At 35.1% G+C, this 20114-nt stretch overlaps 1 protein-coding gene across 1 annotated transcript; it reads right to left on the bottom strand.

The window, feature by feature from the left end:
- Positions 1–1636: 1636 nt before the first annotated feature.
- Positions 1637–19135, bottom strand: LOC108737403 (netrin receptor UNC5C). Its single transcript, XM_025981689.1, has 4 exons — positions 18994–19135; positions 15125–15271; positions 4387–4644; positions 1637–4146 (listed from the first exon to the last, which is right to left on the bottom strand). Exons 1-4 carry the CDS (start codon positions 19133–19135, stop codon positions 2687–2689), a joined length of 2007 nt encoding a protein of 668 aa, XP_025837474.1. The 3' UTR covers positions 1637–2686.
- Between the last annotated feature and the right edge of the window lie 979 nt (positions 19136–20114).

Genomic DNA, 20114 nt, shown 5'->3' with positions numbered 1-20114 from the left:
TAATAACTTTCGTGGAAAATGGCATAATAATCGGCAGTTTCAGATAGAAAATGAACAAGTACAATTTAATCTAACGCATTATCTTTATGGCATTCAAAAGAATGGCCCTAAGGGAGGCAGTGTTTCGATTTTTACATTTTTCCACTCGTTCTTTGAAACCGAATTTCATTGTTCTTGTTTTGTGTGTAAGTGTAATAAGAAATCTTTTAATTATTAATTTGTAATGCTAAAATTATCTAAACTTAGTAAAGCTATAAGTTATCCCTATTTATAAACTCCTGTTCTTTATTTTGACGACCCATAAGAAAGCTGTTAGTCCTTCGTATTTTTAAAATCTTGTTTTTCATTTTGGCATATATATCGAAAGGTATAAAAAATCTATATTTTTAAAATCTTGTTCTTTATAGTAACACCCCATATTAGAATTATTAGACATAAGTTGTATTTAGTCATAAAATCCTGTTGATTATTTTGACATCTCATAAGTTGAGCTGTAAGTTAACCCAATTTTTAAAATCCCGCTCTTTAATTTACATTCCAATCGATAGGTTTTTGTGGATTTTTATTTTTTGTTTATTTGATGCACTAAATAGCACGATTGCGATGTAGAGACTAATCGAATATATTTAATTACCTTAAAATTTATTCATTAATTATGCCAAAATTGCGAAAATATTTACTACATCACCTTTAATTACACCTGTTTTTAAAATATATTACTTCACTTAAAGTTAATTTTTAGAAAAAAAAACAAAAACAGACTTCAAGACTATACCTACATGTACAAACTTAAACTAAAATGTGGAAAATAATACTTTAATTAGTTCAAAGCAAAGTGCATTAAAGAACAATCAACAAAATAATTAAAACTTATATACATTTACAATTTATAATCAATTATTTATGGAGTCTGTGCCAGCCAATAGGGACAGTTTAATGCTGCCCTTGCAACAAACATTTCGTCCGATTTCTTTTATCTAATCTCTACTTTCGCATTCGAGTACTAATTGATTAATTAAGAGGGTTATTGTTGCTTTGGATTTCTTACGATTTCTTGTGATAAAATGTATATAATTTGAAATATTATTTTTTACTATCCATATGTTTCCAGACTTTTTAAATACTTGAGAATTATTTCTTTTCGTAGTAAAAAATTTTAAGAACTGCAAAGTTAAGAAAAAAATTAAAATAAAATTGATGAACTGCGAACATCATATTTCGTTAGATCCCCCTCTCCATTTGTCATATCTCGTCACGCTAAGCAGTACCCCTCCCTCCCCCCCTCTTAAAGAAGAAGTGTTGCATTACTTATGTTGCATTTCAGTTTAAATATCGTATACTTTGATTTTTTCTGGAGGGTTAACTTTTGATTTGCTTTCTAGTGAATTATCTTTTAATTTTATTGGCTTCTTCTAAATTTATTTAACTATTTAAACAATTTATTCATTATTTATCATCGTATATAACATAACAAAAAATTAGATGTATTCAAAACTTTCTAACTATTCTAACAATTTAAATTAATTATCCAAAAGAAAATTCTGCAATTTATACGAAATGAATTTGAATTGGAGTAATTATTTAAAACAATTGGTTGTTTCAATAAGTTTCGGGCACCATAAAGAAAACAACTTGAAATTTACGAAAATTTTTATCTATTTACATTCATTCTAAAATGCATTTCGTAGATTCAGGTGTATAGACAACATAAAGAATTCGTTTGTACAAAACGGGTCTAATATAAACTCTAGAAAACTACTTTTTTTGATTCGAGTATAAAACTACACGTTTTACATCCATGTTTCTGTTACAATGTACACAGATGAACGCTAAATATATAATTTACATTGAGTTAATGCTCTGGTATAATAGTGGGTAATTATTGTACCTTATATGTATAATAATGCACACACGTACCGTTATTATACCTTTAGACATATTAGTGCACCTTTCTAACAAGTGAAGAAATATAGCTTTCCGGGAACCAATTCTTTTAGGATAATAATTGCACACTGTTAAAGCTGCCCTCTAGGTGGTGTCCATTTAATTTTATTTATCTATTAGAAAAATTATAAATGTACTTCGAAGTATTGCATGTAAGTAGGTAAAGACAGTAGGTTGGTAGCTATGTTTATTTCATTCAGTTGTTGTTAGGTAATCAGAATCACTATACGAACATAAATAGAATTACGTATAAAATAGCCGCTTAAATAAGAACAATAAATTCTAGCAAAAATATTAATTTCTATAGCTGCTGATTGTTTGTTGGCACAAGAAGTTTTAATAATAATGTAATTTTAGTAGATTTAATCTAGATGTCAGTCTCTCCCCTGTCTACGTAAATAATTGACAGTTGCTTGTGTACAAGGTGATGCGAAAACATTCACAACTAGTCCTCTTACCCTTCGATGTTGCTATCTAAATTCTGAGATAAATTTCCTTTTGCATTTTTTCTATTAAATCCATTTTTTCTGTACAATCATTGTAACAACAAAATACACCCTTAATTTAGACCATTAAACTTTAATTAAGGTTATCTGATGCTAGACAGAAAAAATTAAGAAATTTTACGAGTAGAGAAGTACAAGTAAGAGGACGATAAGATAAGTTTTAATTATTATAATAATTTAACATTAGTTTCGTCAACAACCGAATGAAAGGATAGTAAAATCTTTGAAAACATTGATTACAACCAGTTAGGGCCTAAACTGTTTTCTAGCAAACTTGCTGCATCATATCGGTCCATTTCTTTAAGAATCTTAATCAGATCAGTTATAGCGTTGCTTTGCCTGTTTCTAGCTTCCCAAAGGTCTAATATACAGTCTGTTGGAGAAGGTTTAGTTGCAAAATAGTTGATGTACCTATCAACCGACAGGGCGTGGGCTAACATTCTCCAATCATTGTTTCGAGAATTTGGCAGGTCCAGGCATTGGCAAAGTTGTTTTCTCACTTGACGATTAAGTCTAAACACAAAGTCATCACAAGTTGAAACACCTCTATCAGTTACGATCACGTTTTTAGCCTGCTTTGGCAGTAACAATTCTTCCTGGGTACTCTTGAATCCTTGCTGAGATTTGTGAGATTTCGATGATTCGCAAGTGGAACGTGGAGATTCATTGTGGATCATTATTTTTGGCACTAACTCTTGATAGGCTTTCCCTGCTGATCCCGACGTATTTGTCATTACTGATTCGTCCTTGCACATGACGTCGAACGCCTGATGGTTATCAAAACATTTCTGATTGACTCGAACTGTGAAACTGAGACGACGGTTTAAATCGTAGGACTCCAGAGTGAAGGAACAATGTAAACTATTACTACTGGCTTGCCACAAATGTCTAAACGGTATCTCTTGATAATTGGACCCAGGCTTTGCGTTCCAACCGTCAGAAATATTATCTAAACTCAAAGAAAGATTGTTGCCTCCGTCCTGGAAGTATATCGAACGTGGTTCGTCCATGAGGAATCCTCCCAGTCGTTTCTCTTGTCCAAAAACGGTTTCCATTGAACTTTCAGTATCTTCCAATACGTAAACCCTGACGCTGAAGTCTGCAGAAGATTGGAAACATAATTTTGGCGCAAACACCGCCAGCTTTAGTCTTTTGATGGCCATTCCATCAGTAGATTGACCAACAAGGACATAACGAGATAAGGAATCTGTGACCAAATAAGCAATATCTTTATCCAGTTGGCAGAAAACTCCCGTATTTATTGTTTCTTGTCCCAAAGTTACCGCCGTTTGCCATTGCGAATCGCTGCAGTCACTTTGTAGTACGGATATTAACCAATTATTTCTGGACAATTCGGCACAGTGTGGAATTTTGAGAACGACAGGCTTATTTAATTCGACATTGGGTCCGCAAGAGACCACGGGGCTAAGCTGGGTGACGTTCTCTGTTAGTTTGGGCCTAAAGCAATCCTCATTGAGGATCGACAGAAAGAGGTCCTGTTTTCTAGATCGCGCTAATGCTCCATCTGGCACCAGAAGGCTTACCGAGCTTTCTTTCAAGTTCAAGTAAGCTCCGCTGTAGTTCACCGTAGCGCTGGTGTAGTTTCCGCTAGAGTAGTTACCCCCGGATGCAGGGGTTACAGCGTAGGGTAGCGGCAGAGTTACCGACTCTGTAGCAACTTCATAAGTGGAGTCCGCTGCAACAAAAATCAATAATCAGGACGAGCGTATATTTGAAACAGTGGAAAAGGGCTGGAGTTTAAATGAAGTACAAATGAATCGAAATATATGTAGATAGAAATTTAGAATTTTTTTTAATTTTCAGCATCAGTGTCTACTTATAAATAATTATTTCTTTTAAGGATTTTTTGTTTAATCCTGTAAGTCCTTGTGCATAAGCCGCCTATGGTGTTTCAGTTATTGATCTGTTAACTTACAATTATTGGTGAGCCCGCTTAGTTGGCTTCTTTTGCCGCTAGAGGATTCTAGCGTTGAACTCGTTGCTGGAGACATCTGAATATCACTTGCTGAAGTGATGTGGGGAACATCGTAGTGGTGTTCTGAAACGGATCGCGTAACAGAGGTGGCCGGGGTTGTGAAAGGATATTCGTAACAAGGTGGCACCGTCTGTGTCAAATCTGGCTGCAATGATAAGGATTTCTTATCATGCTCCGGATAAAATTCGGGATGATATTCTGAAAATAAAAGAAAAAAGTTTAGCGTACTTAATTCCTTTTTTCTTAAAAGTGAAGTATTTTGAAGAATTTGGCGGAGGTGTCAGGGTCAGATTTTCATATTTTATGTAATTAAATTTCATTAAAAGGTATGAACGGTCGTGTGTTTCTTCACTAACTGAAATATTACATATTAAATATTTCGTGAAATTTCTCAAAAGTTCAAGTTAGTCATATTTTATCAGATGGCACCTGACGCTTTATATGAAATGTGGGAAGGTCTTGGAAACAAAAAATTCTCACGATTAATACCCATTTTTGAATCACTACGAAGGAGTGTTCATCATTATCTCAACAAATGGTTATGTGGGTATCATATGCAGAAAGCATAAATCATTTTTTATTTTATCGTCATCTACAATCTTCTCATAGCAACTGAACGTTTTTTATTTTCTTTATGTGTGTATTGTAGCTGAAGAAATCACGAAATAATCACATACATAAGCACGCATTAAGATATTCTATTAAAGATAGAAGCAGGTATCAGCTGCATCAAAATTATACACTTAATTTAAACGAAGAATACAAAAATTGGACGTGTAAGTAGTAATGTTCAATATCTACTAATGACCCTAAGTCTAATGCCTTCATTCTCGCCGATTGCAGTTTTTCATTCAATCAAATTGTAATTCTTCCCTAAAGAATTTTCACACAGATAGATAAATGCATCCTGATGACAGTCAGGATACAGTGCATGCGGCCTCGACTTCAAATACTAACTATGGATAGCTATAATCATAATAGTTAGTAACGATGACAATAATGATTATAATAAACATTATCTCCTGATCCTTTTGTAAAATCGCACAATCCAAGGATCATTTTGGAACTAGCTGAATGAAGAAAACTTCAAAAAGAATTGTGGAAAAACTATTTATCCAATAGCGCCCGATTTTCGCACATATAATGTACATAAAATTAGTCTCTATTTGAAAAGAAAACGATAAATTTTTCAGGTTTTCTCTAGTTTCTCCGCTAATATTGATTCGATTGAGTAGATCAAGGTCCCAAATTGTGCAGGGATGCAAAGGAACTGTTTACATTTTACAAGCAATGGAATACACTTGTTTTCAACTCAGTTCTAACCTTTCAGTGACCTCCAAAGCTTACAGATGGCCTTTCGCATAAGATAATATTCAAACTACGAAAAGCTGAAATATTTTTCAGTATTCTTTGTAATACATGTAGGTAACATTTTTAATTCAAGTAGCTTGATTGTTTACAAACACACAATGTAAATGCAGTATATGTATTCCGTAGACATACATAAACACACCTACATATACACAAAGATCGTATACGTTAGATAATGGTTTGCGGGCTCGCTTGGAGGAATTTGTGTTCTTTTTATCTAAAAGATAAAGCACGGTGACAACTGTATCGGAATAAATTTAAAACGTTCCGCACAAGTAACATTTACATTAGCATGTCGCGACTCGTTACTATGTTATCGATTGGTACATATGTAAATCAGGGATTCGCCAGCGAAGATCAGACGTGAATAAGACGTTAAGTTGACGAAAGGAATGTCTCTGAATGCGCAAGAAGAATTTTAAAGTTTATTTAGCGCCTTTAAATGACGTTTTACGTATTTACTTAAGCATTACAGGTGGAAGACAAAAATTTGACATCGTGGTATTTAATAGATGGCAATTTCGAAAGGGAAACTAAAGTTTGAAGTAGTAATGAAATGGCGAACTGAGAAATATTGTAAAAAAGACTTGGAATACTTGAAAATACACTGTAAAAAATGCGCATAAAATCATCATAAAGTTGTAAGTCCTAAGACTGGTTGGACACGCACCTTCACTCTTTCCAATCCCGAGCTTCTTCACATTTCCCTAAAATAGGAACAACCCACATCATTAACTAATTGCGAATAGTAATCTAATCTAGGTCTACCTCTACCCCTCCTAACTCCCGTTTCTGGCTCTAATATGTCTCTGACTAGACCTTCATGCCTGAGAAGGTGTCCTACCAACCTATCTCGCCTATTTTTTATTGACTTCCATAGAGTCCTCTGTTCTCCTATTCTTTCTAATACCTCTTCCTTTCTAACCTTCTCTATCGACGGTATCCTCATTATTCGCCTATAACACCACATTTCGAACGCTTCTAACCTTTTCTTTTTCGCAGCGCCCACCGTTCATTTTTCGCAACCGTAATATCCCTATTACTCCTTCCATTCCTGACTTTCTAGATTTCCTAAAATCAGTCACCTCTTCTAATTTTTCGTCTCCTATATTCGCTCTTTCCCTGCTTTTTCTTCCCTTGCAAACCAGTATTTTCGTTTCACTTTTATTTATTTTCATACAATACTGTTTTGTCAATACCGCTTCCATTTTATTTAAAACTATATCTAACTTCTCCTTGCTAGATGCTAATACTGCTATATCATCTGCAAATCTAAGCATACCAATCTTTTACCCCTGTATATCTATCCCTACAGTTGTAGGTACTGTCTTTAATGATATTGATCGCGTCTTCAATGTATAGATCAAAAAGCAGCAGTGACAGTGTGCATCCCTGTCTGATTCCCTTCCTAATATTTACTTCTTCATGTTGCAGCCCCAGCTCTATAACTGCCTGTTGCTCTTTATACAAACTACATTTCTAAGTATATTTAACATTTTTAACTTTTGGAGTATGTAGCTTAATCCGCCACATAGCAAATATATTTGTTTAGAAAGTGTTGTAGCTAGAGAATGACAGGATGATGAGCAGTGGTCATTGTATTAATAGTCTAATATAAGGTTTGGACTTGGGCATGAGAAGAACAATAAAAAGTATATAAAATCAATAGTTTCGTAATAAAAGTAAACTTGAAATTGAAGTGATGCTGTAACCGTCCATTGGATTTATTAGTGAATTCTTAAACTATAGACCTTTCGACAAGTTATCTTACTTATTCAAATGTCGGTCGTCTGGTATGTCATTTACAAGAGAAACTCGACGAATGTATTACAAATATTGGATTATTTTACGTTGTTGTCTGTATCGAATATCCGAAGTCGATGAGAATGTCATAACTTAGTTTTAATTACTCTTACTGCTCCCACGCGCGCTATATCATTCTCTCTGTCTCTCGCTCACTCTGTCATCCTGCTCCTTTCAGATTTACGCCAAGTAAAGACCGAAAGAAAAGATAAGTTTGATTTATTTCAAGAAGTGGCTTAGATGTTCATTACATCTTAATTTAGATCTCGGATCTCGCGTCCGAGGCCCGAGATTTATGAATCGATAAGATACGGCCGCGGAAGGATATACCTACTCTCAAACTTTTCATGTATGTAACTACATGTTTGTTACTTACTCGTGTTGTTACTGGTTTTAGATTTATCACGATACAGCTGTCACTTGGCCGTTCGCTTTATCTTTCTGATAGCGAGAAAACATCTTCATGGTGTTCGAATGTATCAGCTGACGTGGACGTGACAGAAGGTCTATGGAACGAAGGACATTTGCATTTGAATGATCCTTCTGGCGCATATGGTGTCGTATCGTAATCCACAGTAATAAAGAGAAATAAAAAATCCAAGGATATTTGTTTTGAATTATTGAAAGAGTACTTTTATATTTGCAAAAGGAAGAAACAGGATTAAGTCCTAGTCCTAGTGGTTTTGTGTAACTGTAATCTTGCGTGGGTAAATGTGTAGGGTGGTTATTTTGCACCCTAACGGTGACCAAAAACTGTAAGTAGTAAATATTTTTGGGGGATGTTTGTACATAATATGTTCTATCGGAATGTATTCTGCATTTAAACAAGTCGCTGTCTAAAACGATAATGTCACTTTGATCATGAGAGACTGAATCAAGGAAAGATGTTTCGTTATTATTCTGTAGGCTTCACTTAAAGGCTTAACAAAGTCCTCTCGTCAAAAGAAATCGACGTGAAATCGGAAAGGGAGGCATCGTTAATCTTCTAGCCGTCGTCTGTCTACTACTAACTGACTCGGGTTTATTTTAGCTCCGAGTTCCCCATTTGCATTCTCTTGTTTTTATGCATTCGTTAGGCACCAATGGTTTGCATTTATTTTTAGGCAAAGTTACAATCTTAAAAGCGATCGGCTCAAACTTGTTAATGATTCGAAGGAATTGCACCAGCATTCACGATGCTAATATCAGTGGCGGCTCGTTAATACAACGTATATACGTAATTAAATATTTGCTTAAAAGTATTTTCCGTAACAGTCAGTGAAGAAACAAAGGAATTTGTTTTTCAGATCCTTTCGCAATTTCCTTCAAGGCGTTAGTTTGTTAATTGATAGGATGCTTGCTCTGTCTCTGAGTGATTATATAATCAGTACCATTGAAGATTTCATCCGCAGTTACCGATGAAGCATCTGGATCTAACGATTATTTAGGTCATTTAGATCTCTGCCCTCTCTAAATTCGTCACTGACTTAATTAGTATTTTCAATTCACTAACTATTTCAGCTAATATTCATTAATTAATTTGCAGTTGTAACTGTGAAAATTCGCTGAAAATTAGTGAATATTCAACACTAATACATTTTAGGACAAATAATTAATTTTAGTATGTTTATTCTTAAAAGAACAGTTGTTTTGGCTGGTATTTATTGGGTTAGATTAAAGCTGAATTTAGCAGGGGAGCCATCTACCGAAAGCGGCATTGATTTATGGCTTCTCGATTGATGTAACGTGTATTTATGTTTCATTTATCTTTGTAATTTCTCAATATTAATGATTTTACTTGTAGTAACCCTGTTACTGTTATGTTGGTCATCTCCTTTTAGGGCCCGGAACACGTTCGGCTGACAAAGAAATTGATTAGCACTTTCTACATTTTGTCTGTTAGATATGTCGTATCATCGTTCTCATTCGGGAATCTCTCATACACACACACACACACACACTTGCTTTTTCTTTTTATATCGTTTACTTTATAAGAAACTGCTTTTCACTGTTACCGAATTTGTACATACAAAGAATAGCTTACTAATTTCGAATCATATGCATATGTACTCGAGAGAGGTGATATCCTTTGACAAGGATAAAGAATTGTACACATATTTCTGTCGAATAACGTTTTCATACGAGAGAAAAAATTTAGTAAGGGAAAAATAAAATGCGAGACGTTTTTATCGTACTTATGGATGCACTAATCGTTTTAATTCGCAGATGTCTTTTTAGCGCTTAATAAAGTCGAATGAGATTTGGCTAAACGGTATATCTTTTAATTTTAAATAGATTGCCCTTATGGCATTTCAGTCATCTTTTGTTGTGTTCCTGCAATTTTTAACTGAGAGATGCACAAACAGAGAAATAAACTTATCGTAGAACGTTATTATACGTATGTGATAATCATGAGATAAGGCGCAATTGATTTTAGAAAAATTTTTTTGATATTCGTCCACTTTTATTTGTTTTTGGTTACATCTGGTGTCTCCTACTCCATCTTAAATCTTCAAATACTTACATTTAACTCTGTTTTAATGATTCTTTTGGTGAAATTTTTGGGATTACTGGACTTTGGCATTATACATTGATCCGGTATGTATCAAAATAAATAAATACCTTGTGAGGAAAGAATTAATAGCGCGAATTAAATAATTTAGCGTGGCCGTAACTTTGCGCGGCCATCATCCCTTGCCGCGTGTAAGTAAATCTTTCGGCCTAATATTAGAACTCTCGGCAAATAATTAAGTGTCCCGGCAGTGCCGTCGTGCGACCTTGTTTTATCCTTTTGCGATACCGAAATGGAAATTCCATTTATTAACGCGACCGGCGCGACTAAAAGGGAACAGCAATTTGGAGCTACACGAACGGCCCACCTACTTGCTTCATACTTCAGCCCGTTAATCAATTAGCGGATTTCTTGATAAACGACCAAAGAAACCGAACAACAAGACAAATTTGATCGTGTTTTTGTTTTTTATTTTTTTTAATGAACATTTGGCGTAAACGATTACTTATGAGTACTGTATTCGACCAACATGGATGCTAATAAGCGATGTTTTAATGGAAATTTAAAGTAGGTAACAATATTTAACGAAACAAGAACGGTTAGACACGACTAAATATCGTGAATAAGTTCCATCAGGTATTTGTTTTATTTAATATTTATATGAGGATAAGTAGGTTTTCTTTCATACAGGTCAAAGAAGGTTAGGGAGCTCCGACAGAACGTAAGTCTAAAATGTAGCACTGTACTACAGATGGCGTTTACAACGCCATATGTTGTATTTTCTAAAACGCACTGTTAAGGCAGCAGGTAAAAGTTGGTCTGTGTTCTGTCGGGCTGCCTGCGACGCGCTGATGAGATCCAAACCGAACCATTTAAATGGACCTTGCTGAAGCATACGTAATCCTAAAATGTAGCACTGTACTACAGATGGCGTTTACAACGCCATTTGTCGTATTTTCTAAGGTTAGGGAGTTTTAAATTATTTTATTGTCCAAAAAATATTTAGGAAAACTTTACGATATTTTATAATTTAGTCATACGTTAGAATGTTTTTGACCTGTTATTATTTACGAATCAAATAAAAATTTAGGATAATCCGGAAAAACAACAAAAAAAAATGAGAACATATCGAAAAGAAATTCTCACAATTGTCTCCAAACCCGCGCCCTTTTCCCACACCTTCGTACAAAAAAAAATTAGGCAACTCGTACGTCCGCTGTTGGGTGCGTAGCAGGTGCACGACAGTGATCAATCCTTTTCGGGCCAAGGGGCACTTTAACGAAAGAGTTTTCTGGGTCTAGACCTTCTGTTCTTGCCGTTGAAACTGTAGCACACATGACAGAAGGAACGATAAAACTCGTTATTCTTTAGAGGGCCGTTCTTTTTCCCCTGTGGGGTTGCTTTTAGACTCGGTTCCATTTTTTCTTGTTCTCTAACGAAAAGTGCGGATTAACGGGTTCACATGTGGCTGTTATTTGTTCTCTGATGGGAAACATTCTCCCCGGATAATTGATGATATCTTCTTCGAGGAGGTATCCTTCGGCCAGTAATTGATAACAAACCACCAACGTTGTAACAACTGAATAAAGAAGATTAGTCGGGATTTTTATTGCTTATAATATTTATGGTATAACATGGGTATTACTAAAACGAACCGTCATAATTTAATGTAATAATTCTGAAAAGATTTTAAATTGGGGTCATGGCGAAATAAAAATAGAGCGTGCCATTCCCATTCATATCCATATTATTTACTATGATGACTTCATTAATTTCTGTCTCTAAATTCTAGGTTAGAAGCCAATAGCTAGTCGATTTTATCCTATATTGAACTACTGTGATGATGAGTCGGGTATCCGGTTTGGATCCGGTACCCGGCGGATCTGGCACTTTTTTAAGGATCTTGCCGGGTACAGGATAATGACGCCAGGTATTCTACCAGAAAAAAAAAAGAAAAGCAAACATAATAAGTAAAACAAAAAGTCTACCTAATGAAAATCGGTAATTAATATTGTATTGGGAAAGGTCGTTTGTCCTAATTTGTATTATTTATTGATTACTGTACTTCTACTCGTGAACAAGAATAAGTACATCAGTATAGCCAAATTGTTGCAATTTTTCTTGCTTGTTCGTATATCAAGTTTTGATTATGGATCATCATCATTATAAGATTGTCAGTCCTAAGACTGGTTGGATACGCACCTCCACTCTTTCCTACCCTGAGTTAACCTTCACATTTCCCTAAGACTAGAATATACCACATCCTTAACTATTTACGAACAGTAATTTGATTTAGGTCTACCTCTACCCCTCCTAACTCCTGTTTCTGCCTCTAAAATGTCTTGAATGACCTTTAATGTTTATAAACATTCTATAAACTCGTTTCAATAATTTCAAATCATCTTTCTGGTTGAAAATCCGCCAACCAGAAATTAAAATGTCAATAGTTTGGTGTTTAAACGACTTTAAACGAGACGTGATGTGGTTTGGGACATTCCGCTGGCGAGGGTAGTATTTAATGGAAAGCCTGCTAGAATGAAGACATGAACCATAACCGTAGTGGTACCCGACAAAATCACTATCCGGTGCCGTACTGCTTCTATTATTCATTATTTTATTCGAGCACCTATTTTCAAAAGGGTTCCACTATTTGGCGTTACGAAACGGAGCCCTAATGTTGCAAGAAGTGAACGTTTGTTTTTTAAAGTTCTGCATAAACATTCACAGACTGAGAAATTAAAAGTCTCGAATATGCTGTATATTTTTATAATTAATTAGTACTTCCGGGTACGCTCAACTTCACAACGACATCAGAACGAGACAGGACACAACAAATAAATTGTGCAATGGGCGTAAAGAAGTCTCGGAAAAAGAGCTCATTAAAAATTAAAACAAACGTTCGCGAGCCTTGTCCTTCGTCGACCGACGTGATTTGGTAAGCTTCAATTGCCCCCGAAAATGCGGAGGATCGAACGGCAATGTTATAATTAAACGGACCCAAGCCGCCTGTGATCTCGGCGTCGTTCATTAGCTACTTTTTACTGACACGTTTCGAAATAATTTATAAGAGGTGGCGTAGACGCGAGCCACATGGGCCAGGACGAAAATCCTTGTTTATTACCGAATTTAAATTTGATATCTAACATCTGTATGCGTGTGTCATCTTGGTCGTGAACATAAATAACGCGTTAACGAAGCAACCGAATGAGTGTAGCGGACATCAGGACCTCTTGTGTGTGTAATAACTGTAAGGGGGGATATCAATTAAACTGGTGGAATGCAATGAAGCCGTTTTCGAAATAAATGGACGACTTCGTTCGGGAAATAAACATGATTTTCGGTGAAAGATAAGTTGGTAGCAGTCTACCAATTATCATAAAACACGAAATAATTGGATATCATTTTCATTCGGATTAGATGTCTAAATATACACGACAATTGACAGAAATAGCAATAGGTACAAGTAACTATAAATCGTAATTTTAATTACCAATTTTTGGGGTTCTGTTAGTCAGTCAAATTTTGTTTTATGCCATTTCCAAATAAAATTATTTTAACGTTGATGAAAATCTGCACAAATTCATGTGTTTTTAAACATTTATTTAATTACTCAATTTACTTTTATATGTGAGCCACGTATTAAGTGCTGGTAGGTAGCGATTCACTGATGGAAACGATTTATTCGGTGACCACGGTGAGACTAATTAAAAGGAACAATGCATACCAACGAGTGGATTACGTGATGTCATTAAAACCAGATGCAACCGCGCACACTTTACATTCTGTCTCACAAAATTTAATAGTTATGTGAACGAGAGAAAAATAATACCCACAAATGGCACTATTTAAAGCGCACTGACCGGAAGGGGTGACGGAGGGGGGTGGGTGTAGGTACGCCTAATGGTCGCAGTTACCATTTTCATTTAATGAATTTAACGGCTGTCGGCAGTTTTATCAAAGAAATTGTCAACAAAACGTGATTCGAATACTCATTCGCAGATTTTGTCGCGTTTTGCTTTCGTTTGTTCGCCACGGTCGTCATTACTTTTAAAAGAAAAATCGAAGCATTTGGTCTTGCGTAAAAGGTAACAGAAAATATAAAAAGAATACAAACAAGCGAAAATTATTTTCATTTCAGTTGAGACGAATTTGTGCCCTGCTTAGGTTACAGTAATTTTAATACCAATATGAGTATGAGAATCAATACAAAAACGTGGTGCATTACGAGTATACACAATACAAAATCCTAAAATACAAAATGTAAACGTCATCTGTAGTACATTTAGTGGAATTGAAAAATGTTCAACGTTTCGCTATGTTGGTTACGTGGCCTAGCACGTGGGGGTAACGGTTGTTGAACATTTTTGAATTCTACAAAACGCTGTCGGTAAAGCAGCAGGTTGAGTGGGTCTGTGTTTTGTCGAAACTGCCTGACGCGCTGATGAGATCCAATGAAATCGAAATCATGATCTGACGTTCGTTAGTGTACATGAGAGCGTTGAGAGAAAACTAATAAATGGCAATAATTCAAATATTACACGTCAAATACTATCATTGGTTTTAAAACAGTATTAGGATTAGATATAGTTTATTTCGAATCACAATAAACGACATTTCTGTTGTTTTGTTCATGTATTTTGTTTCAACCAAATTATTGTAAATATTGTAACAATTTACGGAGAGTTCCTAAATCAAACAAATATTTTCAGAAAAGGTTTTCCTTATTGCGAGACTAGTACACAAGCCTTATAAGGCTATTATAGAACTTATTATATATGTTTCTATTTATTAAAATGATACATTTCACCGATACGTACACTTTTCCATTTATTTACATATTTTGGATTTTTTCCGATAATTATATATACAATAGTGTCTATCCAGTATATACGTGTTATCGACTACGAGCTGGTATTTGAATGATAGTGACGATAAATCATTGTTTCCGTAAATGTGCGCGAACATTTTTCGCTGTTCGGCTCGCACACTAACTGACAAATGTGGTGAACTTACCGTTGGCAGTCATATTATACAATGACTGGTGATGTCCCTTTTTGCGATAGAATTTAACGATGAAATATGATCCGAGCGACAGCAACAATATGACCACCGAGAGTACCACGTAGAGCACCACGTCCGCCTGGGTGTCCGCTAAATTTGCTGGAACAAAGAAGAAATTCAATCAGATAAAATTAATAATAGCATTTCCTACTACATTTGTTGGAATAAATCATTAAACTTGCTAAAATAACTATTAAGAAAATAAATAAATAAAAGTAAAAGCCAATTTCAAAAACTCGGAGACCTCGAATATTAGGCAAGTATTTTTAGGCGTATTGAAAACACCAGATACATCAGCAGCTACGGTTCTACGTTGTTCAAAAAAGTGATCTTTACTATTTCAATCAATTCTTTAGGTATTATCATTAGCATTATGATTTGTCATTAGTCGGTAATTAAAAAAAACAACAAACATTCGTAAATAATATATATTTATAACTAGCGACCCGCCCCAGCTTCGCAAGGGTGCAATGCTGATACTTAATATACTACTGAATGGCTTTTTTTTTTTATGTTTTGTGGAAGAGGGGAAATCTTCAGAAGACACCAGCCGTCCGTACGACTGGGTAGTGTGAATGTCTTTATATACAACATGACAATACAAACCGGCCCTCCCGGCCGGTACCGCCGCAACCGCATGTCCCTGCATTTTAAATCTGTAATATCTTCGAAAATATTCATTTAAATTACATGCTGTAAAGAGCCATATTGATGTATATTAAATGCACAATGTATTTTAAAGTACTTAATTGGATAAGGATTAATGCTGTATTGCTTAAAATCGCTTCGTAAATAAGCCATTATTTCTCATAAAAAGTAAAGGATAAAAATGGTTATTGTGGGTTATCCCTAAGAGATAGACATATACCATCGGGGACTTTTTTGTAGACCTTTTTAAGATGTACAATACTGTGGTACATTATTTTGATCTATCTCGTAGGGTTTAGCCAGCGTTTGCAATGTAAGCGCAAAAAAATGGTTATTTACGACATCACTTTAGAAACCTCTAAAATTATCAGTGTTTCTCTACTATATTATGCATGTATTATACATATAAACCTTCCTCTTGAATCACTCTATCTATTAAAAAAAACTGGATTAAAATCCGTTGGGTAGTTTTAAAGATCTAAGCATACATAGGGAGAGACAGCGGGAAGCGACTTTGTTTTATACTATATAGTGATGATGTAAATCCGTCAGAACAAAATAATTTTATGAATTTCTCGCTTCTCGATTATTTTTGGGCGAACTGAGCAATAATCAAATGATAACGGTAATGGGACGCGAGTTTTTAATAACTTGACTTTCGGACGTTTTCAACTATGTTACTGAGCAAAATAATGCTAATTCCTCGTTTGTCGAGGGTTAAAAACTGTTTGCTCTATAATTTCACGATTCATTTAGGACAAAAAGCTAACGAGGCATAATAAGCAACTCGTGTAACAATACCTAAATGAGCTCGATTCCAGCGTTATTATACGCAACGTATCGACATTATTCAATCATCGAATATTTATCCTTTATATTCTTATTTACAATTAGTTGTCGACCATGGTCGACCGTCAGATCTATCACTCACACCAAACTAAATCAAGCAATAGCCTTATAGGTATATGTATATTTGTAACATAGATATGTATATATAACGATAGTAAAACAGAAATTTGAAAACGGGCTCTACAAGAGTAAAGGGGGTTTAATGTTGACGTGTAGGCCGAGGGCAAGTGGTCCAGCAAAAGGGCTTTGCCTTGATGCTAATAGTTCTAAACTGTCGGCACAGAAAAGCGCCCGAATTACGTACGTAGATATACATGTATGTAGGTCCTCTTGAATAGAAATACGTAGAAGGGGTTGCGACGGGATGGGACGGCGAGACGTGAGGTCTTCAATCTGATGGTACAAGAGTAATTAATTTGGGTCAACATTTCGCGCGTAGACGCGGCGGACGTCCGAGAATTAATTTGGTTTAAGTGCCGCCCTTAAGTATCTGCATCATCAGCGGAAAAGCGTTTGCCTTATTAATTCTGCCGGTTTATGACGTGCGTGTATTAGACAGAGGTAGGGGTCATTAAAATTCCGACGGATTTACACCAGCAATTATTATCCTTAGCATACGTGAAAGACGTACCATCTTGTGGAGGTATCTATAACGGGTGAAAGATGGAGCCGTTTTGAAGAAATTAATTATGAAATTGTAAATTTTGGTAGTTATTGTTTACTCCAAGGGGTAGCCGGAAAAATGCAACCTAATTGACGCCTATATTATATTAAAAAAATCTCAATCCAACTAGGTTTCTGGGATTGTGATTTCCTTACAATTATTGAATACAAAATCTTTTAGATTGGGAGGGCATCATGCAATGATTTGATTTTAAAAGTATTCGAAATTGAAACGAATTTATTTAAATGAAGAATCATCTAACAAAATTATGACTTCTTTTTTTTTATATAATTAAGTACAATTTTTAAAATGTCATCTTTATCATAACAATTATAGGACATTATATAAAAAACGATTAATTTTCGTTTACTTTTGTTAATATACGCCTGAAGTAGGCAAATAATTGGCTATCTTCTTTATTATATTCAGACATAGATATGCATATGTATATTCCATCTTTATTCTGCAATGAACATCCTTGAAAGTTACAGTCATATCATGAAACCAACTGAATGGTTCACAAACACACTCATAACTATACTTAGAAACGTAGGTTATACATTCCACGTTGAATAGGGCGAAACGCTGTATCGTATTTCCGTTCCGGTCTACACCGAGTTCTATGTAAGTTCCGGTTCTTTGATACCTGTTCACAACCAGACGAAACTCGGCGCGAGGCTTTTCACGAATAACTCCAGATAAATGAAGAAAATTCAACATTAGTTGAGATTAAATGGATCCTAGTAGAATGGAGCACTTTGAATTCTCCGAATTGAAATGAGGAAGTACGTATATAAAGTTAGCTCTAACTGCATAACTTGTGCTCAGTATACCTAATAATAAACTAAAAGGAGGTTAATAAACGTTTTACTGCACCCACGGTTAAAAGCGTCATCATTTGAATTAATTTTTCATCGTTTGGTTTAATTTGCAAATTAATTTCTTGTTAACCAACGGAAACGGTGAGAGAGAAACATTTTATCTCCAATCTTTTTAAAGAAAATGAGTTTAAAAATTTTATTTTCTAAAAGGCGCTCACTTATTATACAAAAGAGCCTAAAGACAATGAGGAAGACTTATGAGGGTTGTTTGAATATGTTATTGTTTCCTGTAATTAACGCTTGGCATATTTGTTCCATTTACAATTTCAGTTAGCTATAATTTTTTGCATTTTTAATCCACAAAAAAATTTGTGTTTGATCTGCCGAATGGTTCTAAATTTGATCCGAAGTACTTAATACTGATAATAATAAGTTCATTTATATATGTTTACAATTTCTTCATCATAGGGAATCCTTGGTCCATGCTACACTTCTTAGACAGCACCAGAAAAAAAATACTTGTTTTTTGTGCAGGATCATTTCGCTGTACCTACATTTGTTGTAAAGTTTGAAAATTCAAAGTATTTTCTTTTGTGTTATTTGCCAATTCCACCTTTTTTGCCTTCAGCTTTGAAACTGTAAATAAAATTTCCCGTAACGTTAGCGATAATGGAGTTCCTGCCTCGAAACAGTCAATTTCACATTTCATAAAGTTCGTTTGCTAGAGAATCCCACCGTTGCTGCAGGCGCTGTTCTACATTATCTCGCCGGGCGTCTTCAACGTCGTCCCTGCCGATGTCATCGACGTAGTTGTCGTCAATTGCTCGCGACACTCGAACTGTTTCGACTCGTTGTGAAAAAGTAAAAATCGCCCGAGGGGATGAAATTTCCGGTGCAAAGCCACCGCGTCGTTCCTCGTTTGTTGACATATAAATATCCCAATTGAATTTCGGAGCCACATTCGGAGGCGAAAATCGACATTTTGACTTTTTTTTGCGTTTGTATAACGCTGCTATATATATATTTGCCCTTTTGCTAAACCCAAAGATGGTCTTATGCAGTCAGTTGAATGAGTATTACAGATAGTACAGAACAGTCGATTTTTATCGCTTTGTTCTCTAGAAAAGACAATGATGGATAAAATAAATGAGCAATTTCAAAGTGAAATAACTCAATAGTTTCTAATCATATCTCACCTCAAATAATACTAAATTTTCTCTTTGACGTGTAATTGGTATAACCACTGTGTGATGGCGCGGTTGTCAATTGGTGAGCTTTTGGCTTGGCTCTTTTTTGTCTGACATGATGGGGCTGACTAACTTTTTCTTCGGTCACATTGTCCAATATTTTCAAGTCATTGGACGAAGGGTTGTGTATATTATTTGACTTGGACTTTTAATCTTACAGTCTGTTATTTGGCATTCCCTTATTTACATTCAATTATTTATAATAACACATCAAGAAGGGCATTGTTTTGATCGATTCGATATGAAATTTTTTTTGTAGCTAATGAGTTATTTGACTCTAAAATCACCCATATATTCTTTATATTCACATTCGTTTAGATAACCTTCTGGAGAATTTCATAGTAGGCAATCAGTAATCAGAAAGATATTCTTTATGAATATTCAAACAATTCATTTTTTTGAGTCCCTGAGATAATTGCAGAGTTTAAAGACACCCTGTATATTGATTTGTAATTAATATTTAAAGGGGAATATCTCAGCTTCGAAGAGAAGGGACTTAGTATTCGTAAGTGGTCTATCACTGGGACATTTGTCTAAAAAGTCACGTAACGTACATTTCCGAAATTAAGTATTCAATTCCAATAGCCATTAAGCCACCCTCGGGCAGTATCGTTTCCATCTCTCTCTTACTCCGTCGTATGCGAAACCGTTTACCGTCTCTCTTCGTTCGTAATTAGTTCAAACCGAAATCTTGGACGTTACGAATTTGCTGC

This window comes from Agrilus planipennis, unplaced genomic scaffold (genome assembly GCF_000699045.2).
Source record: "Agrilus planipennis isolate EAB-ADULT unplaced genomic scaffold, Apla_2.0 scaffold143, whole genome shotgun sequence".
NCBI lineage: Eukaryota > Metazoa > Arthropoda > Insecta > Coleoptera > Buprestidae > Agrilus > Agrilus planipennis.
This window is presented reverse-complemented; position numbering and strand designations above follow the sequence as displayed.